Genomic DNA, 21280 nt, shown 5'->3' with positions numbered 1-21280 from the left:
CTTCTCGCTCCTCATTGGCGCCTTCGAAACCCACCGAGCATTCCACCGGTCCCTGTTCTCTTGAGTTCTATTGGCTGTCAATCTCCCGGTCTAGCAGAAGCCCCTCCCTCTCTTCGGTTCTATTGGCTACTCTTGATATTCATTTAGCCCACACTCACACCCTCATAGGCCCACTGGCCACTGGGGATGTCAATCAACTACCCCTACCTCTAGTGCACCCTCTGGCACTTCCTCTCTGTATGTGTATGTGCGATATAGAATCACTAGGCCAGTGCACTGGCCCCTCATCCGCTGTCTGTCCCCCCCTTATTACATTTTAGTAGTTAGTAGTACATTCTTCCAATACATATATATATATATATATTAACTTTGCAAGAAAATAAAGTAGAGCGAGCTTTTAGAAGTTATGCACTTTTTTGTATCTACGGCTTTCTATGTGTATTTCGCCTTTACAGTTTCGACTTCTTTCTGACAATTATTATTATTATTATTATTATTATTATTATTATTATTATTATTTTCTGGGCAAGTGGCGTCAGATCATTCGCGCACTGTACCATCGAGGTCCCAACCAGCACGCACATGCGCACTACCGAGCAGCAGCACGCTTTGCGCAGGCGCAGGTTCAGCTGACTTCTCTGAGGTAAGCTGCTCATGTCGAACTCTTCCCGGGATTTCCATTTTTTGGGTTGTGTAATATATGTATATATTTTTTTCAGAATTAAAAATGAAAGTAGTAACTTTGCTGTTACCGTACGTACATTGTTGACGTACATATACAGTTTTAATTGTGTAGATGTATAGATATTCGGTATTGGGAGAAACTTCTGAGTGTTTTGGGTGCTCGCTGCACGGAAACCCGCGCTGCTGTTTTTAGGTGTAACGCTGAGGAGCAGATACAAGGTAAACATGTGTGAGTCCGTTTGCTGTTTTACACGTACTATTATGCCTTTGATTACTGGATGTTGAATTTGGTGGTGTTTGTCTTGCTTACAACTCATTGTCGCCATCCCTTTATTTTGTGTTGAAAACTTTGTCTCATTTAACATCATTTACGTTATTTCAGCAGTATTTGGTTTTTGAGTGCTGGGGTACTAGTTATTTAGGGATATTACGTACTAACTGCATTTATTATCCCAACTTGTCGTGAGAAATGTATTATATTGGTTTTGCACCGCTGTTATTGTAGGTATCTGTGTATTTTTCAATTTTAAATATGTAATGATTGGCAGAAGGAATTGGCCAACCCACTGACAAGATTCCTGTTTGTCTTCACTTTATGTAAACCTAATCAGATTTAAATCGAGATTTTACTATCCATCAGTAGTGGCACTACACTGAACAGATGCATTGCTACTCAGCCAATGGAAAAATCCTAGGAGATGTCGGAAAACATTAGAAGTGAATATTTCTAGCACAGTCTAAATTACAACCGTGCTGTATTAGGCTATGGAATACCAGGTGACTTGTCAATCAGACTTGCACAGCACTGATTAAGTGAGTGTCAAATCGGATTTACAGGTACATGACTTGAGCGATCCAGCTGCAGCATAGACATTCACATTGTCTCTTCTGTTTTATGACTTTTTTTTTGGTGGTGACTTTTTTTGAATGCTGCTGATTGAATAACCCTGGTCTGCCTGACCTTTTGTTCTTCCTCAAGTGGTGAAGAGAGAGAAGAAGGTGGAGATGCCAGCAGTGGCGGAGGAGGAGCTGTCCCAGGCAGACTACAACTGCACCATATGCCTGGAGATCTTTGTGGAGCCCGTCACCCTGCCTTGCAGCCACACCTTCTGTAAGGCTTGCTTCCAGCAGACTGTGGACAAGGCCAACTTGTGCTGCCCGCTCTGCCGCAAGAGGGTGTCCACCTGGGCCCGCCTCCACAGCCGCAACAAGACATTGGTGAACGCGGAGCTGTGGCACCGAGTGCAGGCGGCATTTCCCCTGCAGTGCCAGCGCAAACTCAATGGCCAAGACCCTGATGATGGCAGCAGTGAGTGACCCTGAGGCTCTCTGGCCAGTTCAGACATCCCTGCCCTCCCTCCTTTCCTATTCCCTCGCTCTGCCCTGTGATTCCAACTTCAGTACTTGCCTAAATGATCTTTGAATCAGGGGATCTTTTGTGTACTGTATGGAGTTATTTATGCAGCACCATCCTGTACTAAATTCCTTTGGAGAACCCTGAGGTCTGATCTAATTTTGTATGAATGTGTTGGGTTTTTAAAGCTCCTTTTTGGTTTTCTGCAGCTCTGATTTCACTGCCAAAGGTCTGCAAGCCTGGAGAGCTGCGGCAGGAATATGAGGCCCAGGTCAGCAAGGTAAACAGGCTGGTTACGTGGATAATAGAATCAAAAACTCGGGAAAGGCCAGAAACCCCAATCATGGTGTAGAACTGTGCAACTGTGCCGGAAGGTTCTGGGTGTGTCAGCTCTGAACTGGACCAGCGTGTGTTAATACATTTAAATCTTACTGTGAGATGCTGTCAGGAGGGTTGCATTCTGTAGAGATGTCAGCCTTTCTGACTGGTCATTCATCTCTCTGATCTATTCATATATTTGTCTATCTATCCTTCTGTTACTCTTTCTGAAAACAGCTGGAGGAGGAGAAGCGTGCCCTGGAGGAGGCTGAGAGTCGCGCAAGTGAGGAGTACATCCAGAGGCTACTGGCAGAGGAGGAGGAGAGGCGGTTAGAGGAGAGGAGGAGGGAAGAAGAGCAGCAGCTGGAGAGTGATGAGAAGCTGGCTCGTCTGCTCAGCCAGGAGCTGGTGAGCTGGGGAGGACAGGGGGGCCTGACGCTTCATTATTCCATACCTATTCTGCATTACGAATTAGAAGTTATTTACTAACTGAAATTTTTACTGACCACAGTTGTCAGTTTGACTGTTTTGGTTTTGCTGTTCTTTCCTCAGAACTCCAGCCCGGTTTCCGAATCACAGAGAAACTCTTGGCAGGTCGTAACACCAAATCCTGTAGGAAAGAAGAAGAAGAAAAGTGTAGGAGACATTGAGAAGTAGGCATTTTAATTCTGCACTATTCTCTGTCCCCATAACGGCCTCATTGAAACTAAGCGCACACACTTTCCCTCTTTACATTAATCAGGCCCATACATATTTTTTTAGATTGATATAACTTTGATATACAATTTAAAAATATCAACTTTCAAAATCAGACCATCCTTTTATTGAAGACATCATGACTTTGGACTCTGTAAGGGAAAAGAAAGAAAGAAAGAAAGAGAAAAAATGTATTTAAAAAGTATGCATTGCTAACTGTATCATATGTACTTTGTAATTTCAGGTATCTGTCTCCGGTTTCACAGCGATCTCCCAGCTTGCTTCTGCATGCTGAAACTAGTCCAAGCACAAGCTTCTCTGCCAACAAGGTGTGCATATTTCAGTGCATTTTCCACCTGTATGTATGTTGTTAGGTGCTCTTTAGAGCTAGTCTGTCTTTATGCTGAGGTAATAAGTAACTATCTTACTTAACATTTTACTTTAGTTCCGGAGCAAGAGGATTCGATTGTAGGATAATCAAGGAGGATGTTGAGAATTCTGCACATAACAAAAAAGGTGTAATGCCAAAATGTCAATTTCAGAAATTCAGAGATGGGAATCTTTTCTTAAATTTTACAGGAATATTGTATACTTTTTCTGGACAAAAAATGCACAGTATTTGAAAAGTTTTACTGCTGAATGTAGAGTTCAGTCAGCACTTCAGAGGTAAGATAATGCTTCTGTATTTTATTTTGTTTTCTAAGGAGAATATCTTGGCTGGCTTTCACGCATCAGACTGGTATGAAGATGATATTCCAACATTAAGCCCTCAATCGAAATCCCATTTTCCTGCGGGGGAGGTGGCGGAATCGTCTGAACAGTGTCAGATGCCAGTGCTGACACTGTGTGGTACTGCGGATGATCCCATAGAGCGATCAGAATCAGCCACCAGTTCTGCAATGGGGAGCTGCAGAGACACTGAGTGCAGTGTTGAAATTATCCCAGCAGCTGCAAAATCATTTGTGTGCTCCAGTGATAAAGATCGGAGCATCTTGTTTCCAACAAACATGGATGGGGTCTCAAATTGCAGCAGGCACACTAGACATGGGGGGAGCTCCTGTGTGGGCTGTGGGACAGCAGGGAGAGCTGGGGAATGGTGTGCAGATTGCTCACAGTACAAGGGAGATGTTCCTAAGAGGAAGAAGGAGGAGAACAGGCTCAGAACTGAGGACGAGAAGACGAGCAAGAAGTGTAGAGCCCTGCCTGGCGACTTACAGCTTGATGGGTGCTACTTGGGGATCCCTTCTGAAGCCCCACACATCCAGGAGCTGCTGAGGCTGGAGGAGGAGCTGTTCAGAAAGAGGCAACAGGAGGAGAAAGACAGGCTCCTGGCCCTGGAGCTACAGAAACAGCTAGACCAGGAGAGGGGGCCTGTGGACCGGAAGAAGGGTTCCCCTGACGAGTATCAGCTCCGTGAGAGTATGCGCCACAAGCAGAGAGCCAGCTCTGGCGAACAGCCGTCAGGGAGCGGGTGCAGGACCAGTTTGAGGCCACCGAGAAAGCAGGAGGAAGACCCAAGGGCGAGACAGTTACAGGGCTCTGTGGGCAAGTGCTCAAGAGGGAAGCCAGGTCTTCCTGAGGTTTCAGCTGGTTCCAGTACACCAACCACTGGCTGCATAAAGAACCGCAAGCAATCCACCCTCATAGAGATGTTTCAGAGCCAGGCAAGCTAAAGGGACAATCATCCCTTCTTGACTACCAGTCAGTTTTTAGACTCCTATAATTTCCTGTCATAGGATTTGTTCTTTTTTTCTGTTAATATATTTTATATGTTCTGTTTTTTGTTTTGTTTTTTTCTGTCAACCATTACTTTAAAATATTAATGATTCAGTTTGTGGCTGGAAACAAAGCAGGATGAGCATATGCTGTTTTTCAAAATAAACAAAAAACGGGCGTTGTTACTTAAATTAGTCATGTTGTAAGTTCATAAGCAAAATGGATATTATAAGTAATACTTTGTGAAGTGATGTACTTCAAATGCTTTTGACAGTTTTATTGCCATGTTGAATTTTTTTTTAATTAAAAATGTTTTAAACTAGGTATTGCATTGTTAATGAAGAAGACCTTCAAATTTCACTCAATGCAACAGTTTCACAAAAGAAAATGCATCTACAGGAAGAACCAGGTTTTCAAATCACCTGGTTCATTAAGTCTTTTCAACATATAACAAAATGTTGCTTTTAATTACATTTTATTTATAACAATTCATGGTCTGTGTTCAACACATTAATACTTTGAAACAGTTTGGTAATGGTTGAAAGTGGATCAGTTTTCTTTGATTGTCGCTATTGTACATTTGTTTTGCACTTTGAAATGGATGGATTTTTTTTTTTTAAATAATACTAATTAATACAACATTGTATTGAAAAGTATTGAGTTTCATGCATCATAGTTTTGGTTTCATCTGATCTTTGTACAACATAGACTGGATCAAGCACTGGTTAATGGGGAGAAAGTGCAGATGTTTAATTTTGTTCTTTTTTTTAATTAAAAAAAATTAAGTTAATCTGAAGTGAATGGTTGCTGGTGCATTGATTTGTTCTTGTTGCTTGAGCATATCATATATATGTTAAGGTGGTGAAGCATGGTTAGAAATTGAGAAATCTCATGAAAATGGACTGACACTACACATCACTGCAGGACACTTTGCGATACCGAATGATGTTATATGGAGTTGTTGAGTGGCTTTTAAGCAGGTCTAACACCTCCGTGAAGCTGGCACCCCATGTGTTCAGAGTATGAATAAAAATATATGCATTACTACAGAGTGGTGTGTAAGCCACAGATACAACATACTGGCAGATTCGATAGCTCAGGGTTTTCATTGGATACTCTGGAATACAGAGAAGTGTAAGATTAACAAATAAATGACAGAATAATCTAGCATACACTACTCCAACGTCATTCCTTAATGTCACTTTTTATATACACGAAGTGAAACCTATGTTTAGAAATAAGAGCAGTGACACACTACAATACCCGGCCTCCTACAGTGCTGGGAAACGTCATGTGACACTTCCCTGAGGGCGGTGTTAGAGGTCGGGGGTATAGCAGCTCAGCGCGCATGCGTGCCGGTGTGTTGTTGTCGGCGGCGGTAAGATGGCGGCGCTCGGGGATGCATCAGCTCCGGGACTGAATGGGTTAATACAGCAATTTACAGCCATAACTGGTAAATATGATATTTTATAAGGGAGTTGATGTTGTTTTATTAAGGCACTCATTAAAAAAGGAATCGACGACGCGGCGCAAACAAGTGTGTTAAATACGCAAAGGGGCAATAGAAAGTACTGCCCCCCCTGTCATGCATGGAAAAAGACCTGCTCGGCTTAAAAAAAGAGAGAGAGCGAGAGAGATGGGCAACTAGAATTAGAAACCAAGAGCAGCATGATTTGTGTAAGATAATGTGCCGCGTTACACGATCATGCCTTGAAACTGAAAGTCAGGAAGTCCCATGCTCAACAGCCGCCTAGTATTATTCCAAGGAATGGTTGAAATTTGGCTAATGTAAAGAATGGTCGCTGTGTAACATTTTCAATATCGCAGCACAGGCTCCTCCTAACTGTGGAATGGTGGTTCAACGTACAGTCTCACGTCAGATCCCGAAAATGTTCTTTAAAAGTAAGATGAGATTGCTTCTCCTGCAGGTCCGCTGATGAGAGTGCAATATGAACTTCTGTGCAACTTTTCAGATAAAGCCGATGTGTAAGGGGGGAGGGAGTTTGTAAAAATGCTCTATATTATCAGCCATTCAACTACAAAAAGGGGACGTGGGCTGGCGTTTTGGTCGGGGTGAATGAAAGGTTTAGCCGGGCATCTTGGATCTCGGAGTAAGTACACACTGTTGCATGACATCCAGTGCAAATTTCAAAAAAATATTACTGTACAGCGTGTTTATGAATGACTATTGCACAGGAGCATGAACACAGGAGCCTTAGCGAGGGATTCTGTGGCGTTTAAATCAAACATGGGTGGGTAACTTTAACCTCTGAGGGAAAATGGCTTGTGTTATATTGAAGTCAGGTTCAGTTTTAAAACAGAATCCGGTACAATTAACATTCCTAAATAAAAAGAAAAAAGAAAAAAACATTTTCATTTACGCCCTATTGTATGTTTACAATTCTACAGTGGATTTGGTGCGACACTGACTATCCAATAAAAAGTTGCTGAAGCACATGTCTAGTTTTTGTCTGGCAACTGTTCTGTAGGAGACAAGATGTCTCTGGTGTAATTTAACCCGTTATTTGTGTTATGTTATTAACGGCAGGTTTATAAAATGAAGTGCAAACTTATATCTATGTCGATTTTTTTGTGTTTTTATCTGATTTTCATGCATCTGTCGTATCTTTTTGGTACATGATGAGAAGAGGCTAAGCAGTAAGATGCTGAGGATTACAAAAACCAGGTTATACAATTTGTTGCTGAACAAAAACTGTAGTGGATTTATTCTCTGTTATCCACAGAATTAATGCATGCGAAGGAAGAGCTACCTATAACTCATGATGAGATAAAGTAACTCTTAAAGAAAAGGCAGAAATACAGACAAATGTTGACCTGTAGTTTTGGTGGGCATATTGATTAGGAGTGTCTAATCCATCACAACCAATCATATACTATTGGTGACAGAGCAATTGCTTGGAGAAGTGTTTGCTTGGTTGACCATTTTCAGATGGTCTGTCAGACATCACATTCCTATCATAGCATACCTTTTGTTTCAGGGGTCTTTTGTTATTTATGTGAGCAAGCAAATGGCAGTTACACCTGACTCCTGTGTGTCTGCAAGCTTGATTGGCAAAACCTCTCTGTGAACAAGAGCTGTGCCCAGCTAACCTGGTCCTCGACCCATCTGCAAGTGAGGGCCATTATGGTTACTGCAGAGTCGAGTCTGTATCTATGAAAGTTCGTGTTTCACTTTCAGGGTATTTTTTGCGATTTGAGATGTAGGCATTTGTTCAAAATGGTAATTGGTTAAATTTAATGTTTTAGTAATCACTCAAATGTTTATTCTTTGCATGTTTACTTATTTATTTATTATGTTGATCTTGTCACTATTGAAGAAAAAAAATGGCATTTGCTTTGTGTGGTTTTCTTTGTGAGGCACACTGTGTGAGCAGCATGTGTGGTTTTTGTTTCAGGTGCCACAGAGAGTGTGGGGAAACACATGCTAGAGGCCTGTAATAATAACCTGGAGATGGCAGTGACCATGTTTTTGGATGGAGGGGGGATAGCGGAGGAACCCAGCACCAGTTCCAGCTCTGCAGGGGCATCTAGCAGCAGAGTCCCCCTTGTAGAGTGAGTACATGGGATGCCTAGTTAGAGAACCTAAGAGACATAGTTTCCCACAGGTTCTCACACCAGAGGGGAGTCCTGACACAGGTTGTCATCAGTCCTCAGGACTTGAATACTGAGTTCTCTACCCAGGGTGCCCAACTCTGATTCCTGAGGGTCACAGGTCACAGGTACCCCCAAAGCTCTTAAATCACCAAATTGAACTCCTCATGTGCTTAATTAGATCAATTGATCTCTGTACCCCAGACCAGCACCGAACATGCGGAACACTTAGATGATCAGGCTGGACCATGCAGCACAAACAGAGCAGAGATGATATCTTCTACTGGTTTAACCAAGCCTCTGTTTGCAGTCCAGCTGTTGCTAAATTACTTAATTGGGCCTATTCTTTGTTTATTTTTGTTTTGCTGTCCATGGTACAAAACATTACTCTTTTAAGAAAATAAAAAAACAACGACCAAGCAGTAACCAAAAATTACAGAACAGCCTAAACCCGAGATCTTGTAATTGACACATTCTGTTGTCATTGTAGGGATGACGTGCGAGCCCCAATTCCACAGAAGCAGGAAATTTTAGTGGAACCTGAACCATTATTTGGAGGTCTGTAATACTTTTAGAATTATTTTACCAGCTGTGACTTGGAAGCAATGTATTATTTTTACTAACTTGCTATTTTCTGCTGTTTTGCTCATTCGATCCTGCTTTTCCCAGTGCCTAAGAGACGGAGGCCAGCCAGATCCATATTTGATGGCTTTCGTGATTTCCAAACGGAAACAAGTAAGACCATGCACTTTGACCTTTGTCCTGTAGACAGTCATTAAATGTTTTGCTGAACATGCAGGACCTTAGGGTTCCTTCAAGCAAAATTTCTCAAATATAGCAAGAGTTATGGATCCTTACTAACTCACTTTCTGCTTTGTCATCCTCACAGTTCGTCAGGAGCAGGAGCTGCGAAACGGTAGTGCTGTTGACAAAAAGCTGAGCACACTGGCAGACCTTTTCAGACCTCCCATTGACCTCATGCACAAAGGCAGCTTTGAAACGGTAAACTAAGCAAGACTAACGTATGCAGACGTATCAAAATGCTTGCAAAACTCCAAAGCCTCCGGTACAAAAACATCTCCTCTAAAGTTCGTATTTGCATTACTATCAAGAATTTTTATCTTCAAGAATATTTGTTAGCACTAGTCATTAACATGTTCATGAACTAGGTAAGGAATGAATTCCTGGAAAAGCCTGCAAATCACATCATCCAACCTAGAGACAAATTAAACTGAGTAAAACAAAGTCAAACTGAATATAGTGGAATGCTTTCTTTATGAATGAGACAAGGATATTTTGACTGGGTCAATTCAAATGTGGAGCTTTAAGATTTAGTGTTTTCTGTTCTCTCTGCCTCTTCTCTTCCAGGCAAAGGAATGTGGGCAGCTGGAGAACAAGTGGCTCATGATAAACATCCAGAATGTCCAGGACTTTGCCTGCCAGTGTCTGAATAGGGATGTGTGGAGCAATGATGCTGTCAAAACGATAATCCGTGAACACTTTATCTTCTGGCAGGTATGGCCCATTATGCAGGCAGACATACCATCCTAGCATCCTGCTCACAAATGCCTAAATACACACAGGGATATAACATTTTTCTCTATCCTCAAAAATCCAGGGCATACACAGATCTAAAATGTATTTATGCAAAGTCCAACATTTGATTCCTGTATAGGTGGACATTAATGGCCGTGATAATTAAGTTCAAATCTGTTTTTATTTTTAATATAGCACCCCTTGCAATAAGCTGCTTCACACTGTGATTAGAAAGAAAGAAAACAATTCGGCATGGAGGATAAAACAAATGACAGACGTGATAGGAAAAAGAGTGCTTGCATGTCAGAGTGATTTGTTAACATCCCTTCCCCCCCATGCACAATTTCTTGTTCAGTTACATTTTGAATGATTGGCAAAATATGTGGGTGTTCGCAGGTATATCATGACAGCGAGGAAGGACAGAGATACATTCAGTTCTACAAGTTGAATGAATTTCCATATATCTCCATCCTGGACCCCAGAACAGGTGAAGCTTAAATGTTGGCTACACGGACGTTTCTATTTGTTGATTGTTTAGCATGCAGTTTTATTGGTAAAAATATATGGATTGATTGTTTTTTATTACCCATGTTATATATACATATTAAAATGACTATGTCCTCAAACTGTTCTGATGTAGACTTTATAAACCTGACATTTCTGCACAATTTTCCACCTTAGTGCACTTCTTAAGAATGCTGCTGCTGCTCAAAATCACAAATACAAATTTACCTATGGAGTCTTAACTTACAATCCAGATGGGTTTATCTGACACTTCACAGCTTCGTCATTGTTTTTTTTTTTTTAAACAAAAAATTGGTGTAATTTTAGCATGATTTTAAAGTTTTTTCATGAACGTGTACCTGAAACACATTAAAAAAAGAGTCTGAAAGAAGTAAAAGTGGTAAAAATTAAAAAACAAAAACTTTGCCATATTCGGATAACCAATTGTAATAGCATTTGGACCATGCAGTCCTTTTTTGGTTTGTTGTAATACTTGATGTAACCACCCCTCCACTGATCTCTCTCTCTCTCTCTCCCCCACCCCACCGTCCTGTAGGTCAGAAGCTGGTGGAGTGGCACCAGTTGGATGTTACCTCCTTCTTGGAGCAGGTGACTGGCTTCCTATCAGAGCATGGCCAGCTAGATGGCCTCTCGAGCCGCCCGCCGAAGAAACGTGTGCGCTCTGTGAGTACCCATCGGACCTGCCTGTCTCTGTCTTTACTTCTTCCTGTGTGTCTTATTCTGTTAACCTTTCCTTTTTTTTTTTAATGTTGCCATTTTGAGTTGTCCTTCATGATATAGCTATGATGGCCGTCTAGCTAAACCTTTTTCTTTTTGACAACTCTGTTTTTTCCCTTCTCTGCCTTGCTACCTGTTTGACTCTCTCTGTCTGATGCTGCATGCCTTTCCATTTCCCTCTTCCTAACTCTGTTTCTCACTGATCTCAGGAGAGCCTGATAGATGCCAGCGAGGATAGCCAGCTGGAGGCGGCGATCCGGGCCTCCCTGCAGGAGACTCACTACGAGTCCACCGAGCCACGGGGGGACTCACGCTCGGAGGACGAGTCTGAGGCCGAGCCCTTCTCTGACAGCGAGGGGCTTATCTCGGTCGATGCCTCTGATGAAGACGAAGGGGTCGTGGCGATGAATACCAGCCACCCTGTTCCCCAGCTCCAACCCCAGGCGCAGCTTCAACCTCCGATCCAACCCCCTTGTCAGGACAGTCCCCCCAGGGTCAGAAAGAGTCCCCACAAGGAGTCCAGTCACCGAAAAGAGGAGAGCAAGAAGAACCATCTGGAGCCCCCATCTAGGAGGGAAATGGACACAGAGGACCATGGCACAGGCCTCAACCACCGGACCGAACCGCCACAGAATTCGGGTTTGAGAGAGGCAGAAACACATGCAGGAGAGCCCTACTATCAGGAGGGTCTGGATGATAACGGTAAATCTAGAGAGTTTTTGTTGGCCCTATTATTAATTTTTTTTGTTGTGCAAGGTACAAAATATTTATTTTTTCTTTAATTTGGAATTGCAATATTAATATTAAAAAATACTCTTTAAGAAAAAACTACTAAGCAATAACCAAAAATTACAGAACAAGTTAATTTATTTATTAATCAGTTTGTATATACTGCGGCTCGTATGAAAATGGTTAGTTCCTGTTGAAGTCTCTGCATATAATTTCACAAAGATCGGATACATATGGTTAATATTATCGTTTTAGCTTTTGTACAACAATAAAAGGCAATTCAGCTTGACAGTGCCCCTTGGTGTTGAATACAGAGAGGTTTCAGTCTTCCCTAGTTCAGTGCACCAATCAGGTAGCATGGGGATGAGGCCACAGATGAAATCCCATTCGTTGGGGCTGAGGCCATTGTTTTACTGTGTGTAAAGTGTTGTTGCAGTCTGAAAATGCCTAGATGTCACTGTTGAGCAGTGGCTGAGCTGTAGGACTGTGTTGTTAAAGTGGGCATCAATAAAATAGCAGCCTGTCAAGACACAAGATGGGTGTAACTCTCACTTCCTGTAGGGCGCCCCACACTTCAGCCTTGTGTTCATCCTAAGCTTTCATTTAATAATAGGTGTAGCTTGCTTGGTTAATTAATTAATTAATTAATTAATTAATTTTTATTAGATTTCTCTCTGGGCCTTTGGCAGACCTTTGTGCAAGTCTAGAAAAAGTGCAAATGTATTAGAGATTATTGCAAGTCTTTTGTGAATAACGCTTTCCAGGTTGCGTTTATTCTGATGTAAGGAGGCTGCACTGATATGCAAATAAGTGTTAAAAGGATATTTTTATTTGTAACACTAATGAATTGTTCTGTATTATTCCAGGGCCAAAAGCAAGGTTAATGCTGCGATATCCAGACGGACAGAGAGAACAGATATCACTGCCTACTCAAGCTAAGCTGATGGTAAGTGTCATATCCTTACCTTTCATATCATAGCTTTACTGCAACAATACTCAATCCTTTGTTCACAAGAGCCTGACTGCAGTAGTCAAATTCCAGATCTCTCATGACATTTCCTCACAGGATTGTGGCGCAACCAGCTGTTGCACAATTCAGTCATATAATCAATGAACAGAATTTCAACAGACACATCCACTGAAATAGATACTGCAACACACTAAATCACTTAAACAGATCAATGGCAGTGTTAGTTGTAACAGACCTGTGTATTCCAGGTAGAATGCAATAATGCAGAAATGTTCTTTATGAAGGTCATGATGCCGTCCTGCAAGTACTGTAATAAACTAAGCATAAAAGTCAGATATTACACTGGTTTTCATAACTAGCAGAAGGGATGAGTGGAGGAAAATGATCTATTTTAATTTATATCTAAACTGAACCAAAAATATACATGTGCACCTTTATGCATTTTTGTTTTGTGTGAGGGCTTGGTGCTCATGTGTTTGGGTTTTTTCTCCTTCCCTCGCAGTCTCTGGTGCGGCATGTCCAGTCCAAGGGGTATCCAAACGAACGCTTTGAACTCGTAACCAACTTTCCTCGGCGGAAACTGTCTCACTTGGACTATGACATCACGTTGCAGGACGCTGGCCTTTGCCCACAAGAAACTGTGTTTGTGCAGGAGAGGAATTAACACTATGTACTCTGTGTACCTTCCTTCAGCTACCCCCTTCCCCTTCCCCTGCCCCTCTCTTCCTACCCCCAAAATGCTGAAAACAACCAACAGGACCTGAGAGCAACACAGAGGTAAAACTCTTCCAGCCAGCACTCCCTGCATTACACAAGCAGGCTTCTGCCGATGGACCAGTAGTTTCTCCCCCGACCTGCAGCTTCCCCACCCCTGCAGAACGATGGGGCTGGAGACCTGCGCAGGGTGCTAGGGTTTCAGACATTGCTGTTGACCCATCATATTCAATTCAGTTTTGTAAGAATACATTTTTTCTTCTATTTTTTTCCTCCTCCACCATCACCCCAATAATTGACCACCTTTGGTTTTTCACAGATTTGACAGGGGAGAACAGTGTATGAAACGAAATAAAAAATAATTGTATATATGTCCCCTCTTTCCAAAACAAACTATGTTGATGCTTAAATATAATCATAAAATCAAAGGGAATTTTGTTTATTTTTCTATTACAATTTTTTTTATAAATAAAAAAAAAGTGCATTGCACTCTCCTAAAGCTCTGAATCCAAATGGAGTTAATCCGTCATACAGTATGTACTCAGCATGGAGAACGAATTATCAAAGTTGGAAGTTAGCATTTTTACCATATCCAAAGTGTCGGAGATCTGTTTTCAATAGGAATGAAGTGAAAGGTGAAGTACTACTTAAAATTATTCATCATTTAATGTGTGTGTGTGTGTGTTTATATAATATATACACACATACACGTGTATGTATATGTATATATATATATATATATATATATGTGTATATATAAAATGTGTGTGTATGTATATATATATATATATATATATATATACATACACATTTTATATATACATATATAATGTGTGTGTATATATGTATATACATATATATGATGATTAATTTTAATTACATTCCAATTGTTTATTGATATCTACCATACAGATTATTTGACCCAGACTTTTTTTTTATTATGACTGAATTAAAATTAAATGTGGGCTCAAACCAGAGACAAACCAGAAATGATGCTTATTTTGAAGGTTTGTGTGTTTTCTTGAAATGCAGTCGTAAGTCTGCTGTTTAATGACACGCCTGTAATTGTAAAGATGGAGCGTTGGGGGGTGTTTTGATTGCCGATTCTCATTGCAGTCTGCACTGTTGCCTTCGCCAGCTTCAGTTCTAGAGTGGGTGGTTTTGTTTTTTTAGAACACTTGTGAACTTGATAGTGGCTCCCCAGTCTTTCTGTAAGACTGAATTATGTTGTCCATGAAGAGAAACTTATTAAAAAATAAATGATGTCTAATGGGAACACCAAAACATATTTGACATAAAAAAATGAATTATTTTTAAATACAGACTATTCCCCAATACTCTTGATATTTTGGTTATTTACACAGTAGCCCATGTGATCTTTCCCCTGGTAGTGTGTGAAGCTTGGAGAAGAAATCTTACAGGTTAGCTGATTTTATTTCAATCTGCTTGGCCAGATTAAGCATTTTGTTTTGCCTCGCTGTTCCTTTACATCAGCTAGTCTGTGATTCCCACTCACAAGTCTTACTTGATCGCTTCAGGAAGGAGTGTGTCTGTAACAAGGATTTGTATTCATAAATTTTTGCCTAAAGCAACAATTAGTACTCCGACAGTTTGTTTCTTGAGCGCTGAATATTTTGCCTATCAACTCCACTATTCCACAATACATGGCTTCTGTATATATATATATATTTAACTTCCATGAAATACAATCGTTTTTAACCCTTCATAAAAGAAATGAATGATTTGAACTCGTAACTCAATTAATTTCAGAAAAGCCAACAAAGATTTGTTTGTCTCAATGAAAATCAGTAATGGTGTCATACAAACTTTGTTCAGCAATTTTACAGGTGTTGCTAATTCTTGTTCTAAAGAATTAGCAAAACAGTGCACCTGCTGTTTAAAGCCCAGAATATCTTTGGTTTATATCAAAAGGTCGAACCATCTAACTAGTAACTAGTAACACTGGCTACCTGATACCAGGGTCCTATAATGCAGAGACTCAATGCCTTTAGCATACAGAAAGCTTCCATTAAGTGCCAATGTTTTATTTTTTTGAGCGATTAGTCGGTGGGTCTAATTGGCAATTGCTCATTTGCATCTAGCCGAAATAGTTGTGACATTAGCCTGCACTATTTCAAGCTAAATCTTCTTTTGTTAATAAGACTTATCCCTTGATATAATTGTAACATGTCAAAAATGCTTTTTTGTTGTTTTGTGTAGTTTTTTTTTTTTTTTCCCCCAAACAAGTCTACCTGATACCACCTTAGCCTTTTGATCGTTAATTTTGGTAAGTGCATTGTATTGAAAATATGAATAATAATCACATGTGGTAAGTAACCAAAGCCCCGTCAGTGTGGTCCTGGTCATGTGTGAATCTCGGGGTGTAGTCTCACTGGCCCTGTGGTCCTGGGCTGTGATTTTGGAAGAGTGTCGAGCTGCTTGCGTTGACTTGGTCACCCGATCGTTTTAACTTCCCCTTCAGCATCAGCTTCCTTATAAGGTCTTGGTTTCCCATTGTTGTAAACATGTCACCCTCACGTGAGTCAGTACTTTGTTTAGCTCGTTAGGGACATTTATTCCATGGGGAATATTACTGTAGCTCTTTAAGGAGCCAATCTGCTTCATTCTTATTCCTGTCCCTGGGATCTGCATTTCCACTGGGACTCCCAATTCAAAGTGCTCCTCTTCTAACAATTATTCAGTGTGGTATTTTAGTGTTTTTTTTATTAAACTTCCATTTGTATGAGTTTTTGATTCTCCTCCAGTTATAGGCGATTCAATGACAATGAATTGGATAAGAATGTTTAAACACAGCAGTGCATCCTGAAAAGAGATTATTTTTCTTCCTCTGTTTTTTCTGTAAGGTTTTAATTACTGAACACAGATGCTAGAAGGTTATCAATTTCAAGCAGTAATGTATTGCCGTGATCACCATTCACACTCCCAAAACCGCAGTATTCTTCTCATGCAAGCTGTACATAAGATGACCGCACATGGTAGCTCTAGGACTGTACTGGTTGCACAGCCAACCAACACTATATACACAGATGATAAGGCTGCCACAGATAGTATAAACATACCCTCTTATGATCGGGTCATTTTGTTTTTTCCTGGCTTTAAAATACCTTATGTTTTGTGACTGGCACTATATCAGTAAGGGCAGTACTTTGTTTTGCCACCCCGTTGCTTAATGCAAGGATGCAGTGTGCTGTCCCACTGTGAGATCAGCAGTCCTAGTGTGTGGGATTACCTTCTGGAATTGTCTATGACAAGGTACAAGGACAAGCGTTGGTGTGGTGCGTGCAGGCTCACCATGAAGTCCGTTTTTTCATCATGCTTGTGGGCCAATACAATAGTGCAAGACGATAATGTTATTTCCATGCAGTAATGTTCTTAATCCCCAGCAGGAACATAGAATATTAGTCATGTTTCTTGTGTTTAAATAAGAGAATTCTCTTTAAGCAATTATTCTGAAGCACTATGTCAGACATGTGCATCTACTAAATTATCTTGATTTATTTCCCATTTTGTTTTATTTAGTTTTGGTTGAATAGATGCACTAAGGAGATCGATTGTACATATCAGGATTGTTGTTATACTTTTATAATCATACATTAACATGAATGTTTATGCCCTGTAATTTGTTTAAGGGAAACTTTATCCCTCCCCGCCCCGACTAGCTGCAATAAGCAAACTGATCCTTTCATAAAAGTATTGCATTTATGGGTTAAGTGCACAGCAGAAATGGCAAACTATACTTGCTTTTGAAAGAAAGCAATGCGTATGAAAATACCCTCTGATGATTAATGCAGGCTGCTCGTAGTAACTGCTTTCTCTGTAAATAGCAAGACAATAGGGATTTGAATAGACCTCTCTGTCCGTGTGTGTGTGCTTGTGTGTGTCAGTGTGCGAGGGTGCAAGTGTGTCTGCGTGTGCGCGTGCATTTAGGGACCAAACACGTGTCGGTGTTCATATCTGTAAAACAGTTTTTTTTATACAACTTGGCTTACAATTGTAATATTTTACCTGACAAAATAAAAAATAAGTCAAACTGTGTTACACCTGTGTTTTGTTCTCCCTGTAGGGTATTGACACCTTGGAGAGACCCTTTAATGTGGAACTGATGTTCAACCCTGGCCTTGTTGAGTCCCAATCCTTTGAATTCTACAGTTTCATTCTGTGGCTATGATTCAGGTATATGTTGACAAGTTCAGCCAATAAACTAAAGTGAATAAGAGAGTTGTACAAAACATGAATTAGAATGCCACTCACCAGGACCACACTTTGAGAGCCTTCCTACAGTGCCTTACAAAAGTATTCAGACCCCTGACCAATTCTCTCATAGTATTTAATAACAAATGGTGCACTGCAATTTTGTTCTGTTTGATATTTTATTTTAAAACACTGAAACTGAATCAATTATTGTAAGGTGACATTGGTTTTATGTTGGGTAATATTTGGAAAAAAAAAAAAAAAAAGAAAGCTGTTGCTTGCATAAGTATTCAAACCCCACACATTAATATTTGGTAGAGACACCTTTCACTGCAATAACCACTTTAAGTGTTGAGGTACCAGCTTTGCGCACAGTGTCAGAGTGATTTTGGCCCATTCTTCCTGGCAGATTTGCTCCAGGTTGTTCAGGTTGGGTGGACAATGCTTGTGGATCACAATTTTCAAATAGTGCCACAGATTCTCAATGAACTTTGACTGGGACATTTTTGTTCTTGAGCCACTCCAATGTTGCTTTGAGCTTGTGCTTTGAGCTTGTGCTTTGAGTTGTCCTGCTGAAAAGTGAATTTCCTCCCAAGCTTCAGTTTTTTAGTGGACTGAAACAGGTTGTCTTACAGTATTTCCCTGTATTTTGTTTAATCCATTCTTCCTTCAGTTTTACAAGGTGCCCAGTCCCTACAGAAGCAACTCCACAGCATGATGCTCCCACCACCATACTTCTCTGAAGGCATGGTGTGTCTGGAGGCATGGGCAGTTTTAGGTTTGTGCCACACATGGCGCTTTGAGTTTTGGCCAAAAAGCTCTAACTTGGTCTCCTCTGACAAAACCTTTTCCCACATTGCAACTGGGTCAATCTCTTGCTTTCTGGTAAACTCCTATAATCCTATACATCCACTTTCAGTCCATGAAAAAAATAATAAAAAAAAATCTGATAACCGGCAAGATTGGATCTATCGCTGTACCTGAAGTTGCTGCAGCGGTCAAGGGCCTCCACGGCAGTAAAGTCTGAGGTCTTGGTTCTCTATTGGAAAAGAGTGGATTGCTTGCTCCAGGTTAGGGGGGACCAGCTTCCCTTAGTGGAGGAGTTTAAGTACCTCAGGGTTTTGTTCACAAGATTGGCAGGTGGATCGCTGCAGCGCCTACAGCATTGCGGGCGCTGTATTGGTCCGTGGTATTTCTGTTTCGTGAAGTATAATAATTAATATATTCTCTGTGACACAGATAATTTTCTACTGAGACCAAGCTGAACATGAAACTTTGGCCTTGGTTGGTAGGTATCCAACCAACCTCCGTGGTAGTGAAGTGAACCTCGAACAAGGCTCGCGGTTTACATGTCAGTCTACCTCCCCATCCTCACCTATGGTCATGAAAGTTGGGTAATGACCGAAAGGATGCGGGTACAAGCGTCGGAAATTAGGCTTCACCACAGGGTTGCTGGACTCACCCTTCGGGATAGGGTGAGGATCTTAGTAACCCGGGAGAGCCTCGGAGTAGAGTCGCTACTTCTCTGGATCGAGAGGAGTCAGTTGAGGTGGTTCGGGCATCTGGTAAGGATGCCCCCTGGGAGGCTGCCTGTGTAGCTTTACCGGGCATGCCCCACTGGGCGGAGACCCCGAGGCTGACCCAGGACACGCTGGAGGGATTATATCTCCCGGCTGTCCTGGGAACATCTGGGAATCCCCCAGTAGGAGCTGGAATCTGTCGCTAGGGAAAGGGAGGTATGGTCCTCCCTGCTTAGTATGCTGTCACCGAGACCCTCACCAGGAAAAGTGGTGTAGAAAATGGATGGATGGATGGAGATTGTGTGTGTGTGTGTGTATGTGTGTATATATATATACACAGTGAGGGAAAAAAGTATTTGATCCCCTGCTGATTTTGTACGTTTGCCCACTGACAAAGAAATGATCAGTCTATAATTTTAATGGTAGGTGTATTTTAACAGTGAGAGACAGAATAACAACATAAAAATCCAGAAAAACGCATTTCAAAAAAGTTTTACATTGTATTTGCATGTTAATGAGGGAAATAAGTATTTGATCCCCTATCAATCAGCAAGATTTCTGGCTCCCAGGTGTCTTTTATACAGGTAACTTAAACTCTCCCTTTAAGAGAGTGCTCCTAATCTCAGCTCGTTACCTGTATAAAAGACACCTGTCCACAGAAGCAATCAATCACTCAGATTCCAAACTCTCCACCATGGCCAAGACCAAAGAGCTGTCCAAGGATGTCAGGGACAAGATTGTAGACCTACACAAGGCTGGAATGGGCTACAAGACCATCGCCAAGCATCTTGGTGAGAAGGTGACAACAGCTGGTGCGATTATTCGCAAATGGAAGAAACACAAAATAACTGTCAGTCTCCCTCGGTCTGGGGCTCCATGCAAGATCTCACCTCGTGGAGTTTCAATGATCATGAGAACGGTGAGGAATCAGCCCAGAACTACACGGGAGGATCTTGTTAATGATCTCAAGGCAGCTGGGACCATAGTCACCAAGAAAACAATTGGTAACACACTACGCCGTGAAGGACTGAAATCCTGCAGCGCCCGCAAGGTCCCCCTGCTCAAGAAAGCACATGTACAGGCCCGTCTGAAGTTTGCCAATGAACATCTGAATGATTCAGAGGAGAACTGGGTGAAAGTGTTGTGGTCAGATGAGACCAAAATCGAGCTCTTTGGCATCAACTCAACTCGCCGTGTTTGGAGGAAGAGGAATGACCCCAAGAACACCATCCCCACCGTCAAACATGGAGGTGGAAACATTATGCTTTGGGGGTGTTTTTCTGCTATGGGGACAGGACAACTGCACCGCATCAAAGGGACGATGGACGGGGCCATGTACCATCAAATCTTGGGTGAGAACCTCCTTCCCTCAGCCAGGGCATTGAAAATGGGTCGTGGATGGGTATTCCAGCATGACAATGACCCAAAACACACAGCCAAGGCAACAAAGGAGTGGCTCAAGAAGAAGCACATTAAGGTCCTGGAGTGGCCTAGCCAGTCTCCAGACCTTAATCCCATAGAAAATCTGTGGAGGGAGCTGAAGGTTCGAGTTGCCAAACGTCAGCCTCGAAACCTTAATGACTTGGAGAGGATCTGCAAAGAGGAGTGGGACAAAATCCCTCCTGAGATGTGTGCAAACCTGGTGGCCAACTACAAGAAACGTCTGACCTCTGTGATTGCCAACAAGGGTTTTGCCACCAAGTACTAAGTCGAAGGGGTCAAATACTTATTTCCCTCATTAACATGCAAATCAATTTATAACTTTTTTGAAATGCGTTTTTCTGGATTTTTTTGGTGTTATTCTGTCTCTCACTGTTAAAATACACCTACCATTAAAATTATAGACTGATCATTTCTTTGTCAGTGGGAAAACGTACAAAATCAGCAGGGGATCAAATACTTTTTTCCCTCACTGTATGTATATATATATATAATTATGATGAACAAGCACAGTTAATGGACCTCTTATTGTACTGA

General features: G+C 41.4%; 2 protein-coding genes across 5 annotated transcripts; both read left to right on the top strand.

The window, feature by feature from the left end:
• The first annotated feature begins 350 nt into the window (after positions 1-350).
• Positions 351-5564, top strand: rnf168 (ring finger protein 168). 3 transcript variants are annotated; one of them, XM_066709025.1, is made up of 7 exons: positions 351-643; positions 1664-1993; positions 2248-2318; positions 2594-2764; positions 2909-3009; positions 3297-3381; positions 3757-5564. In XM_066709025.1, the coding sequence occupies exons 2-7, from the start codon at positions 1690-1692 to the stop codon at positions 4723-4725; spliced, it is 1701 nt and encodes a 566-aa protein (XP_066565122.1). In that variant the 5' UTR covers positions 351-643; positions 1664-1689; the 3' UTR covers positions 4726-5564. The 3 variants fall into 3 exon arrangements, with proteins under 3 accessions (XP_066565122.1, XP_066565121.1, XP_066565120.1); XM_066709024.1 differs by lacking the exon at positions 351-643 and adding an exon at positions 650-903; XM_066709023.1 differs by lacking the exon at positions 351-643 and adding an exon at positions 650-913.
• Positions 5565-6110: 546 nt separating this feature from the next.
• On the top strand, positions 6111-13944 carry ubxn7 (UBX domain protein 7). Of its 2 annotated transcripts, none has more exons than XM_066709017.1 (11): positions 6111-6221; positions 8185-8341; positions 8871-8938; positions 9050-9115; positions 9270-9382; positions 9749-9895; positions 10313-10403; positions 10977-11104; positions 11368-11860; positions 12754-12833; positions 13360-13944. In XM_066709017.1, exons 1-11 carry the CDS (start codon positions 6152-6154, stop codon positions 13519-13521), a joined length of 1575 nt encoding a protein of 524 aa, XP_066565114.1. In that variant the 5' UTR covers positions 6111-6151; the 3' UTR covers positions 13522-13944. The 2 variants fall into 2 exon arrangements, with proteins under 2 accessions (XP_066565114.1, XP_066565115.1); XM_066709018.1 differs by lacking the exon at positions 6111-6221 and adding an exon at positions 6610-6879.
• The last annotated feature ends 7336 nt before the right edge of the window (positions 13945-21280 follow it).

The sequence above is a fragment of the Amia ocellicauda genome, chromosome 7 (genome assembly GCF_036373705.1).
Source record: "Amia ocellicauda isolate fAmiCal2 chromosome 7, fAmiCal2.hap1, whole genome shotgun sequence".
In the NCBI taxonomy this organism is placed as follows: domain Eukaryota; kingdom Metazoa; phylum Chordata; class Actinopteri; order Amiiformes; family Amiidae; genus Amia; species Amia ocellicauda.
Note: the sequence above shows the minus strand (reverse complement) of the source record. Positions and strands in the feature narration are given on the sequence as shown.

What these genes read in the sequence shown, in the direction of transcription:
- ubxn7 (XM_066709017.1), top strand. Translation starts at nt 6,152, where the DNA reads ATGGCGGCGCTCGGGGATGCATCAGCTCCGGGACTGAATGGGTTAATA. An exon ending in AGCAGAGTCCCCCTTGTAGA is followed by an intron (nt 8,342 to 8,870) that starts GTGAGTACATGG and finishes TTGTCATTGTAG; the next exon opens with GGATGACGTGCGAGCCCCAA. An exon ending in TGATTTCCAAACGGAAACAA is followed by an intron (nt 9,116 to 9,269) that starts GTAAGACCATGC and finishes TCATCCTCACAG; the next exon opens with TTCGTCAGGAGCAGGAGCTG.
- rnf168 (XM_066709023.1), top strand. An exon ending in AGTGTAGGAGACATTGAGAA is followed by an intron (nt 3,010 to 3,296) that starts GTAGGCATTTTA and finishes TTGTAATTTCAG; the next exon opens with GTATCTGTCTCCGGTTTCAC. An exon ending in CAAGCTTCTCTGCCAACAAG is followed by an intron (nt 3,382 to 3,756) that starts GTGTGCATATTT and finishes TTGTTTTCTAAG; the next exon opens with GAGAATATCTTGGCTGGCTT.